Source organism: Vanessa atalanta, chromosome 15 (genome assembly GCF_905147765.1).
Source record: "Vanessa atalanta chromosome 15, ilVanAtal1.2, whole genome shotgun sequence".
Taxonomy (NCBI): domain Eukaryota; kingdom Metazoa; phylum Arthropoda; class Insecta; order Lepidoptera; family Nymphalidae; genus Vanessa; species Vanessa atalanta.
The window spans coordinates 8767950-8781757 of NC_061885.1; the positions used below are offsets into that span (position 1 = coordinate 8767950).

The following is a 13808-nucleotide window of genomic DNA, read 5'->3' on the forward strand; positions in this document are numbered from 1 at the left end:
AGATAAAATATACAAGTGATATATATAGATAAACTGTGACCTTATACTAGTGGCTAGTTCATAAGGCTGCAGGTTCCAAATCTCGATCGTGCTGATTAATGTTATTAAAAGCGTAAAGCCGTTGAACCAGCGCCGATCTCTCTCCGGCCACGCGAATTACGGTTCTATCAGACTATGAGATTAAGGGCATAGTAAAGGTACGTATGGTCTAAACACACCTTTAATATTATGCATTTTTGGGTCACCTGATGATAAGTAGTCACAACTGTCTGTTGATGTTATGATCTTTGGATTTATAGTTACACTGGCTCTCACCCTTCAAACCAAAACACAATAATACTAAGTATTGTTGTATGGCGGTAGAACTAGTTTTAGAATTAAGCAACTTTGGTCATAATTCGGTCAACAGGACAATATTATTATACATTCTTAACGCATCGTTGATTTCCTAATAAACAGACCAATTATAATAATTACTTAAACAAATTTTTATCTTTAAAAACTCGCTTCTCTAACCGATGTTTCTAATTACCGCTAAGGTGAACAGGAAATACTCAATTATAATGCCAAACGAGAAAAAATAAACATAATATACGTCAATACATAGATTCTCTTATAAAATTTGATTGACAATACGGAAGATGATATTAACCTGAGTTATAATTGTTTTATTAATACAAAAATTATGTATATTTTTAGAGATATGCTAAAGACAAGCCCTAGTTTGTCAAGGGTGCAATTTTATTAATAAAGAAAATTATAAATATAATTTAATCCGTATAGCACTCAGGAATAATTTAGATTTTACCCAGGAAAAAGTAGAAATGGTTCATTTGTTTCGGATATTAAACACCTCCCCTGCCCCCTACATACAAAAAAAACCTCTTTATAATATTAATATAGTTTAATATTCAAAACAAACTACATTATATCAAGAGATTAGAAACTTTAAAAGCAAGTAAGATACTGTTTTGATCTATTTCTGCAACTGCTTACAATCTTCCGAAGGTCACTAATTTTTTTTAAATTTAAACTAAGTTTATTTGAGCAAACATACACTCAGAACAACAAATCAACATAAAATATATCCCTTATAGGTTAACTACATACAACGACAACAAACAACAAATTGCAACAAACAGACAATTTTGAGAATGTTGTGACCAACGTGTATAAACGACACAAAATTTGCTAATTTTCCTTTTGCAGTTTAAGCTTAATGTTGCACCAAACAAATAAAACACAAACACTTCACTTAGAGTAATAAAGACAATTGCAATGTTTTATACGAGCATAAACGCAAATTGCACTATTTAAACGTATAATAAATTATATTATATGCATAATAACATTAAATTTTATAACAACCGGTAATTGGCAGAACAATAGAATATATTTTAGGATTGGAAAGCGTCGTGGGCGCAGAATCGCAGAGCCGACGCGAGCACCTGTCGCGGACCAGACAAACGCACCTTTCTATATCTTGCTGCGGTAAGGCATCTTCAGAAGAGTAACGTTTTATTGAAATAACATAAAACAGAACGGTTATTTCAATAAAAAGCTTTTATTTATAATCTAAATTCAAATGAAAGATGTCAAAATACTGAATAACCCAAATGATTAAATGACTACAAAATATTTTGAAGATAGCGACTTATAAATTTATGTACTAGTTCAAAAAATGCAACTTATCACTTTCTCGAACACTAAGCTTCCTACATAAACTAACAATCACAGAATTTAATGTAGTCAATTAAAATTTTAATTGCTAATATATCCCTCTTTTAGCAGCAAATTTTACTTATTTCAGTGATTCATTATTGTCTCTATTTTTTTTTTCAAACGTATAATTTAAAGTCACTTAGATTTATAAGTATCCTATTAACAGTCACCAATATTTTTTATCCTCCTGAATAATATAAATGAATGAATATAAAATAAATGATGAATATCATAATTTAACTAACTCTAAACCAACCAATTGATATTTTTGATAGATTTGGATTTATGTCACATTAATAAATTTACCCTGCGACCCTTAATCACTGGTTCTTGATTTGTAATCAGAGTCTACGCCAGAATACCTCACGTCATGTCCGATTTGCTGTACCATTAAATTATGAAAATGAAGGAGCAGAGATTGCAATTATGCTTGCATACACTCATGTAGACTATAATCCCGTGCAATTGGCCCATCGTTTTTGATGGTTTTTCAAAATAGGGCACGATGATATGATCCAAATATACACTCATATTTGACGATGCTCGTAAAATATATTTAATAAGTGTACCTCGTTGTGAAATTTTAATTAAATCAGCACGAAGTCAGCTGGAGTATATATCATTATAATAATTTAATCGATGAACTATTTTAATGATTTGATTTATGTGGTTTCCCGATAACTTATACTATATATGATCTTGATACTGCACGTGCTTCAATGTGTAACTCTATTACAAATTTGTCTTTTAGTCTCTCAAAAAATCACGTAAAGTTATTAAGATATTAAAAACATTGATGTGATTATTTTTACGTGCATGTGTATCTTTTTTCTAACACGTACTATTCAGATATGCTGTTAGATAATCTACCATACTAATCTAATGGCTAGCATATAGAGCTTCAATTCAAATCATGACAAATACAATTTATTAAGTTTTTTCCACAACTATTTCAATAGCAGTCTGAAGTAAGTTTATTAATGTCCATACCTGAAAAATCACGTAAAGTCATTAGTTCTAATCCTAACCTTTTTATCGTACCCTATTAACCTAAAAACAAAAGTTGGTATCTCAAGTATAAAATATATTAATGGACATTATGTTTAAGAGTGTTATGGCCACATGAGTTAACGAGCGCTTAAAACGCCTGCAGTATGAAGATGGCATAGCGAGTTTACGTAACGTTTGTTTTCTTTGTGTTTGCACCTAAGCGCGGTCATTGTTGCAAATTGAATGGGCTAACGGTTCAAATCCGGTTTTTCTGCTTCGTGTAAGCGAAAACGTTTAACGTAATTTCATTTTAAGACGAGACTTAACTTTTTCTTTAGTAGAAAAAAGTTTATAGCGTGCGACGGTCTTACTTTAATAGTTACAATGATTTAATTATTTTTCAGAAAAAAAATAACATTATATAAAAAGACCCCGAACTTTCATATGTATAAATAAAAGATATTTCAAGTAAAATATAAATAAAAAAAAATCATTAAATTAAATGTTGATCATTAATTATAATATCCTGTCCACCAATCCGTATTAAAGCAGCGTAGTGGATTGAGCTCTGTACTATCTCTTCAAAAAAGAGAGGAAACTTCATCCCAGCAGTGGGTGTTTTGCAGTATTTTACCATACTTATTAAACGATTATTTATTTCACCTTGATTTACATTTAAACTAGCGGTTCATCTCGTTAAAATTGGATCAAATTAAAAACACAAGTCTCATGCAGGAGCATGTTGAAAAGTTTTCCAGATTAGGAGACGTTTATCGTTACTGCTTCGCTCTTTAGAGTTCGCAATTTGAAGTTATATAACCGACAACATTCCTCAATAAACGGACTATCTAACGCAAGAAGAAAATTTCAATTGAGACTTGTAGTTCCTGAGTAAATGCAATATAATATATATTTAGGTTGAAATTAAAAATATGATTGGCATAGACTTTGAATTATTCAAATAAAATCAATGAACGAAACTAAAAGATTAACCAAGAATAAGATAAACTACTGCTATAATCACTCAGTCAACATTGAGTCTGGTATTTTAGATCTCAAAAATTAGCAACAAAATTCCAGGGTTATGTGCAAATTTCAATACCCGGACCCCAGATTAGCAAAGGCTAATGATTTCAGTCTAGTCTTATTCCTGATTATTTTAATCGTCCAATTACCTTATGATGAATATTTAAATAAATAATGTTATTATAATCTTAACATAAGCCATCAAGGATTACACCTTTCATTAACGACAGAATAGGTTAACATAAACGGCATTCCTTGATGAAAGTGTATTTCAAATATGCTGAGAATTCGCTGTGACCTTACACTGGAATAGCTCTGTTTTACTTGGACGTAATTAAGCTGGTAATACTTGTTTGTGAGAGGTCGATTTATTACATAAATTATGCATATAGTACAACGAGGTGACAATATGCGAAAGAACACGAGCATACTACACACACGCACACATGCGTACAATAAGAATCTATAAATATGACGTCATAGGCCTTTTCTCTTGTTTTAGGAGAGAGGTTAGAGCTCATTTCAGAGTTCAGATTGATAGGTAAAAGAAAATTATGGATGTGCCGGAATTATATCCGATACATGCAGACTTCCACACAAGATGAATAATAATTACATATTTTGCTCATAATATATTTGGGACATTTGTTCGTATATGATAAAAACACAGATGTCAATGATTTATGCGTTTTTGTTTTATTGAGATAATTAGGTAAGATAAGGTTACACCATCGCCCAAAGATATGGCCACTTAAGAAATGTTAACCATTCGTCGAAACACCAATGCGCCACCAACTTTGGGAACCAAGATATTATGTCACTTGTGCCTTTAGTTACAGTGGCTCAATCACCCTTCAAACAGGAACACAACAATACTAAGTATCGTTGTCTTCCGGTAGAATATATGACGAATGGTTTCTCAAGAGACTTCAAAACGATTGATTTATTATTCAAATCACTAGTGATCGAGATATTTCCTTTAATAAGACCCCAAAACCACAAAGATACGTCAAATATAATATCACAATACTGTTTAAATTATAACCGATTCTGATTATCATACTGACGAAATCCTTTGTTTCGGCACGTTATTTATTTATTGCAAATATTAAAAGTCAAATAATCTAATTTCTAAAATCGATTGCGACACACCATTCCAAAAAAAATATCGATTTCGAAGGTTTCACTAAATCGTGACGATTATGACCTTATTTGCTCTCAGACACTAGTCGTGATGTCAATATTATATATTCTATGCATTCCAGAGCACGGACAATCAATTCTATTTGAAAGGAAGGTCAAGTATAACGTATTCTTGTGTGGGTAGTTCGCTTTTTGTAATCGATATTGACATCGATATTTAAAACCAAACGAAAATTTGATGTTTATCATATATATTTTATTTTCAATTAATAATTGTAATATACACGACATACGCATGAACATAACAAACACCCAAACAAGGACAACAACCCATAGAAACGCACTTATTTTACTGAATTAATGCAATGCCACTTGGGTTGGTAATACTCACTAAAAATTGTTCTACCGTCAAACATTAATACTTAGTATTTTGAAGAAATTCGTTAGAGAATGAGCGAGCCAGGTTCCCAAAGTGGGTGTTCAAGAAATTGTTAATAATTTATTTTAGGGCCAATGTCTATGGGCGGTGGTCATCGCTTACCATCGCTTAAAATAAGTAAATTAATGTAGACAAAATTCCACTAAAAATAAAATCGATCTATTCGCATTAAACATTAATCGGAGATAAACATCTTATAATTATATAAAATTTCGTAACCGTCTAAGCAGACTAATGCAACGTCTATGGAAAATTAATTTAAAAAAATTTAAAAAGTCATGTACCTACACTAATTACGAAAACGCAAAACTTGTTATTGAGTGACGTCTATACAAAACAGACAGCGTAGGTCAAACAGACGTCTATACAAAAACTGAACGGATACGGAAACCTGAAAACTAGGTTAGGCTAATAAGCGTGCCCTGGTAGTGATAAAGATACAAGTACGCTGGAACCGTTCCAATTACATTATTGTTTATTTTAATAATATTGGCTTTCACTATTCGATTTTTCGCTATACAGTTATTTGTTTGATATTTTTTAACGTCTAATTTGGTTCCTGTATTGCATTGGCTCAATTTTCTGAAAACAATTTTGACAAATCACGTTTTGACACTTGGGCTGTTTAATTAAATAATTTCCCTTAAAGGATAATTAAGTATTTAATTTGTTGTGTCTATGAGTGTGTATATATACGGATAATTATTAACTTGAATACCTTGAGAAAAAAATATATCTTTATAAAAAACTTTCATCATCCAACAGTTCTCATTTATTTTTTATTTTTAAGCATTGGACGCCTATACCAAATCACACTACTAACAAACATGTTTGCACAAAAATTCAAAACGACGTTTAAAAATGCTAACATAATATTGTACCAATTTATTCAAACTCCAAGTTAACATTAATGCATTTTCATATACCGAATTATAATTTAATAACGTGACTTAATTAACAGCTGCTATAAAAGCTGCTGTTAGAAATCTTGGTAACTATTACATAAAGATAACAACAATAAAAACAACATGTCCGAATTTCTAGTTTACCCACAACTAGTTCAACCTATAATTTTGCATGGGTGTTATAAGATGAACCACGCAAAGATATGACTAAGTTGATACAAAAAGTTTCGGACTCCTCAGTCTATACATCCTATCTGGTAATTCGTTTCTATAATAAAATTCCGTTAATAAATTAAATTTAAATAAATGTTCATACAAGGTATATAGGTACATTTTATCGTATAAAGTTGATGATGATTTATATTAAAAACGAACACAAATTATCATTTCCTGTCTGCAAAACTACAACCTTTGTAGCTTGTATGTGAAAAAGAAAGCGCAATCAGAATAGCTACAATTCAGTTTAACATTTTAATAATATATATTTTTTTCGCAACATAAGCTTATGTTCTCCTACAATGTACAAAAAAAAAAACATTTGCACTAACAATAGCCAGAAGCGCATCATTAGCGAATAGTCTCTTCGTTGACAGTTGCGTGATAAAGTGACGTGCCCAGCGTATCCGTAACTTGAAAAGTGTATCCGTGACATGCTCAGAGTATCCGTGCGCTGTAGGTTAGTCATGAATTCTTTACTAAAAATAATAACCAAAATTAAATGTCAAAAATATAAAACGTTAATTATTATAAATTGTTCCATGAATCATTTTAAGTACGTAATATTTTATCATGTCACATTTTAAAAGTTTGAAAATATTATTGACAATGCATAAGTGTTACCATTATCGTGATTTATTATAAAATTCGTTTAAAATGACATTAATTATTCGATATTGGATTCATTTATTGGGCAGACGTGACTTTTCGAATATCGAAACCGTGGCATCCGCGGCCGGTTAAATATAAGCCGTACATTAAGCAGAGCATCAAATATTGTGGTTACAATCAAATCACACTTTTAGCGTTGATTTAACTTTTATTAAAAATCTCATTTATTTAAAACTATAATTAATAATAAAAGTAGTAAACTTCTTGATCGTGAAATTTAATAAGAGTAGTAAACAAAAAAAGAAAGAAAACCTTTAAAATCAGAATAATTTGAACGATTAGTTTCATTACTATTATTATTCCAATTAAATTTAATTTAATTTTGTTAAATATATTTTTTTTTAAATAGTATATCTACCATTTCAAAAAAAAATATTTTTCAAAATTGGAACGCACTTAATCATTGACACTATATAACAAATACCACAATTTCTTACTCCGTCGATGAGCCGTTAACTGTGTGAACTAGATGCGATGTCCCTAGCGCCTGTGATTACACTGGCTATACCTAACCTCCTCCTATAAAACCGGAACACAAAATACAAATGACATTTCTGATAGTTGACGTGTGTGTACAAAGTTGTACCTACCCAAACTAGAACCTGCAAAAAGGCGTACCGTGCAATACAATCGAACAAAAATTACGTACAATAACAAAGAAATTGCTAAGGAACATATGAGTGACGTCATACCGTTATTTAATTGCGAAGACGCTATTGCGACTATAATTTCTGGTTAAATAAAGCATTATTACGATTAAACTCGAGATAATTACGTTTCTTACACAATATTACATTTACTTTCCTAAAACACAAAGGTTCTCACGGTATCACTAACTTTTACTTGTGATCTTCGTGATTACGCTAGGCTTTTCAATGTCACCTTGAATGAAACAATTAAGATTTAATTTTGCGTGTACTTTCATATTTAACGCAAACAATTATTTCATTTTCATACCACAAACGATTTACAATTTAGAACCTTAATAACATACGTTAGTCAAAACATTTTTGTAGATTTAAAAAACCGACGCTTCTAGTTAAGGAACGGAATTAATTAAATATTCATATTGTTTCAAGTTTAGAACGTAGCTTTTTTAGTATTATAATGTTGACGAACAATGTAATGAATTTTATTATGAAAATTTTAAATAAACAGTGTTTTTTAAAGGATTTAATTTCAACGAATCTTAATACATATGGTCATTGTTTTTGTTTGTTTTTTTTTTTTTTTGGATTAAATTATTTATACCTACACATATTTTATTAGAGGTGATTAATCTTAAAATTCAAATGTACTGCCACTGAGAAATACTTAAAACAGTAAAACCGTAAGCGTCGTCAATTAAATACAGAGATCGGTGAGAAATAAAACCCAGACCTATATATAATCATCGATCAATTTATTTTCGTTTCAGCCCAATTGGTTATAAGACTATAGTCAAGCCAATAGTTATAAGCCCCAACCAATATTTGCAAAGAGAACACGTTTAACTATACACATTAACGCGTGTACTTCTAACGGAATAACGGAACAAATAGTTGTTCAAATCGGATTAGTAGTTCATTATTATATCTTCTATAATAATTAAATAGTTCTATAATATAGAAAAAGCTTAAGTAACAGTAAATGTCTTATAGAATGAACTCCTTTCTTCTTGAGACGAATTCAAGGTTGTTCTTCATAGAACAGCTGTTTTTATGCTGTTTTTATGTAACTGAATACACGTGTGGCAGAATAGATATACAAGTCATAGGCAAAAGAAAATGTTGCTTCGACGGATTCGAACCAAGGACTTATCGAATAAAATCAACTCGTTCTAACCACTAAGCCATATAGATTATTTTAGTAAAAGCCACTTTATGCAAAATTCTTCTATTCTAAGACAACTGTTTACATTTCTGTCCACGCATAATCAATTCATGTCTATCCTTTCTATCGCTCAACTGCCATATTTGTTTACCGCACGACACGTACAATCCTAAATAGATTACATGAATTGCTTAACAAAACAAGACAAATTATTGATAATATTATCATCTATTTAATATTTCGTCACTAATTTGTCGAATAGTCAGAGATACATCAACGGGTAGGGCTTGTGCTAGTCCGTCTAAGACACAAAATAAACATCAGATATTCTCTATCTATACTTGGTATTGTTCAATATTCGTTTGAAAAACCAGTGACCCAGTGTAACAACAGGCACCAGGGACATTGGTGGTGCATTATCGATATAAGAAACGATTAATATTTCTTACGGTAGTGACCACTTACTATTAAATGGTAGCCCATAAGACAGACAAAAACAGTAAGTTTGCTTTGTAGTAACAGCAGAAAATCAAACGATTGGAGTTTGTTGAATAGTCTAATTGGTATAAACACATCTTGCTAAGTAATATCAAGTAGTAAAATTGCGGGGAACATCCCATGGTGATGGATGTATAACAATAAACATGTGTGTGCGTAATCTCAGGTACAATATATGTATATTACCTCACTCTCACAATCAGCAGAAACGGCTATCATACTGGAGAGAATTCCAGCACAGGAATTATGAACTATCCGAGACACAAGAGTGTAACTTGATCATTAAAACCCCGAGCTGCAATTAATATCATTTCATTTGCCCGATCCGGGATCAGAACCTGTGACTTTTGAATATGCACCTCACAAGCCGGCAAAGAGGCCGATCGATTTTATAATATAAGTTGGATTAATATCTTACAAACTTGAGAAAGTCAATCAAATTATTTGATCAGAAAACAAATCTTATTCAAAGTAACTTACAGATAATAAATGTATCGAAATTTCAAATTACATTTTCCGAGATCAAAGTAAAATATATTAAAACTTTCATGTCCAGTCACGATCTAATTAGATGAAATATCCAAGTATATTTACAATTAAGTCATATGTTCGATTTATTTATATCATGGAAATATAGATAGATAGATAAATACTTCTTTGTATTTAATTAAAAAATGTGAACATACACATGGAAAGGAAATATGAAATTGTATACAAATTCCTTAACGAAAGGCTTATCACTAATAGCGATGTAATATAAGGAGAATAAAAAAAATTATAATATTATTCAAATTAGTTAATATGGTACTCAATTTTTATAATAATTCGAAAAATATCATTCGAGAATGTGTGCGAACGCCATCTAGTAAAAATTAAACGTACTACTTACCCTTTGACCGTAACATGGGGGGTCTAGCGCGCCCCCGGGCCGAAACATCGCCGCGCTAACTGCTGCCATCTGCCGGCTACCTTACTTTGCCCTTCCACCGCGACATTTCTCTGAAAAAAATATAACACAACTTTAATATGTCAATTAATAATCAAATTTGAAATTCAAAGTGAGCTCGTTCATCTGTATTTAAACGTTTAAAACGTATAAAAACGTTTCAGCTGTACAAATACAGATATAGACCTAACGCCTAACGGTACCACCTCGCGAGTGCAGTCGTGAGCGGTACCTAGAGAAGTAATAAATATATTTATAATTATTTTATCAATTATAATCAGGCCAAATAAATAAATAAAATAAATCTTCTTTAGCAGTATTCATTGTATTAGACGCACATTACCTTAAATAATAATACCGAATAATAAAAATAAACTTCAAGCAAATATGCTTACAGGCATTTAAGACCGCGATGATCGTTTACGATCCACGTCTGACTATACCAAAACTAAAATAAGTGGAACCCTTATAAAACTAATTCCAAACTTTATTTATTTCGTATTCCTGATTGAAATTGATTTATACAAACCTATTTTGTGAAAGTAACTGTGTTCAATCACTCGTTATGTAAAGGTTTATTTTATTATTATTATTTATTCAATTAATTATTATGTAAAACGGATTACAAATAAAATGTAAAAAATAAATAGAGCCGAACTGTAATTTATTATAAATTTATAAATTACATAACAAATATCAAAACACACGAATAGTCAGAGATATATAATAGTCGAACACTTCAATGAACCATTGATCGTCGAGAAGGCAAAAGTTAAACTTCACAAAACATTTGGGGTCGAGAATTTGATCCTAGAACTTTGTTGCAATAGCATCGAGGCATATCTAATGTGACCTTTAGCGTAAGGGCAAGCAGTTACTGAACGGTTTCAACGGTAGTGCTACGCTTCAGCGAGCAAGGTCTGCCATAACGAGTTTCCTTTCATTCTTACATTGTTTGTCCGTTTTGTGCTAAATTATTGCTTATTATCGAAAGGCATTTGCTGTCGAGATTTCTTCTCAAAATTAAATGAAAACTTCAAAATCAATGGACTTATTTGACCACCACGACTATTAAATGTTATCTCTTCATTATCAAAACCTTAAACAAACACACAGACACCTACACAAACTAGTATAATAAATTTAAAAAATATTTATTTGTATATACGCGGTTATCGCCGGAACTTATGCTAAGTAGATTTTCAACGGTAAGAAGCTTCATTATTCTTGAATGGTATTTGTTAGAAATAATATTTATATCATATCATTCATCTTTATCAGTAAGTTGAACCCGTGTTCATCTGGGCCAGGTCACTATGTAAAACATATTATTATTAGTAGTAATATAACTACATCAGAGAAGTGCCGCTTTAAAGAAAAGTCGCTTATTTAATATTTAAAAGCTCGTACATTGTATATTTCGAATACGCTGTCAATCTCAAGTAACGTGTAAACATTCGTGTAAGAATAAAGAAAGCTAAATAATACAAACTAAATTCTATTTGTTATTGTAACGTGTAGAGGCACCTTTATGAATGAATAGATTTTTAAACATGATTAAAATAAACTATAATAATATTCGAGTACAAGCGAAAGTTTGTATTTGGATGTTTTATGTTCAAACAGGCTTGGACGATGGTTAAACAAAACGGTGTATATTATTGTAGAAAATGAGATAATTTTTCATTTATTTTTAAATCAAAACAATAACGCAAAGGGCAGGTACGTAACAGATAATATATACATTAAATGTTGTTACCTTAGTCACGTATTAGATAGTGGTCTAATTTTTTCCATTACACTTTTTACATGGCAGCCATTATTGTGCAATACGCAGGCGCATCCGTAAACGCGGTGCCTGCGTTCATAGTGTCATTGACCTGGCTTCCTAACGTAGTTCTCACCGGCTATTATCTATTAAAGTGCTGTAGTTTTGATTACATAAACGTATTAAAATTTGAATTAGAAATTTTAATCGTGTGTTTATTGATGATTTGATTACTGATAGTTTTAAATATTGGTTTATTTTATATTCAAATGAGATACAAACTTCTAAGTCATTACAAAATATCATATGAATATTAACCTTGCGACACTTTAATTATTATAAAGATTACATTACAGACTCTGGTAGTTTCTTGCTGATTCTTTAATTTTTTTTTCTCTTAATAAAATGTATTTTTTTGTAAAAGGTATTAAAAGTAAGGCTTATTGAAACAGAATTACATGTTATACGGAATATAAAATAAGCGTTGGTTTCCATGGAGTAAAACTGAGATTTTTTTATATAAAATAAAGTTTGTTTTGCGAAACAATTTAAAAGAGCTTATAAGCCTACTTGGATATATTTTTTTTGTTATGTAAAACAAACAAAAGCCTTGTAAGGTTATTAACTTTAATTGGTTACTCACCTCGAATTTCTTCGTAAGCTAACTATTATGTTACGGAAGGCATAAAGAATAAACATAATATCATAATAATACCAATTATACGACAACCACTTATTAAGAACAATATTTTGTAAGAGGACTTAGAATAAACAAATATCCATAGGATTTGTTTTAGACTCTCTTTGATATTTACCAATACACGACAAAAACAAAAAAAAAAACACACTAAATTTAAAGTTGTTCTTAAAAATTGTATCAATCATTCCATATAAAAAATTTTTATCTCTAAATTTAAAAATTGTTTCGATAATTGCACCAAGTCGTGACATACCGAAAACTAGAAAATAAAACATAACGATAAATTAAAAATCGTATATATTTAGCGGTACTTAATAAATACTTCTACAGATATCACGTTCAAGCAGGTTATGAAAGTGTGGAATTTGTATCATAATTATGTTCGACTAATGTTAGATAAAAATCTTTTACGTGTAACCGAGTATAAACCTAACCATATACGGGCGACCATTAGTTTTTTATTTGGATAAGCTAGGTGACATATAGACCTGATAATAAGTGGTCACCACTTCGGGTAGATATTGGGACTGTAATAAATTTTAAGCATTCCTTACATCACATTACATGCTATCCCCCTTATGTGTGTAATTACACTGGCTCACTCACCCTTCAAACCGGAACATAACAACACTTAGTATTGTTGATTGGCGTTAAAATGTTGGTTCTACCTATTCATCATGAATAGGTAGATCCCACCCAGATAGGCTTAACTAAGCTGTTAGTTTAATATTGCATTTTTTTTCTTCTTAAACGTACGTAATCTATTTATATTACAAGTTAAACAAAGCCAACTTATACATATTATTTAAATTATGTTATATTCGACTTTATAACTAATTGTTGAAGAATAAAATAAAACGATAATTAAAGTCTCAAGTGACAAAAATGTACCATTGAAATGACTCAGAACTTAAGAATCGATTTTATTTCCTTAAAATCGATTTAGAAGCCTACTTTCCTCGGCATTGTCC

At 30.7% G+C, this 13808-nt stretch overlaps 1 protein-coding gene across 2 annotated transcripts in view; it reads right to left on the reverse strand.

The window, feature by feature from the left end:
• Window positions 1-13808, reverse strand: part of LOC125069130 — a 156044-nt gene that overhangs the window by 47662 nt on the left and 94574 nt on the right. For both annotated transcript variants that reach the window (XM_047678510.1, XM_047678509.1), the window contains one exon: window positions 10313-10422. In XM_047678510.1, coding sequence (XP_047534466.1) covers window positions 10313-10381 — 69 coding nt within the window. In that variant the 5' untranslated portion in view covers window positions 10382-10422. The remainder of the gene's footprint in view (window positions 1-10312; window positions 10423-13808) is intronic.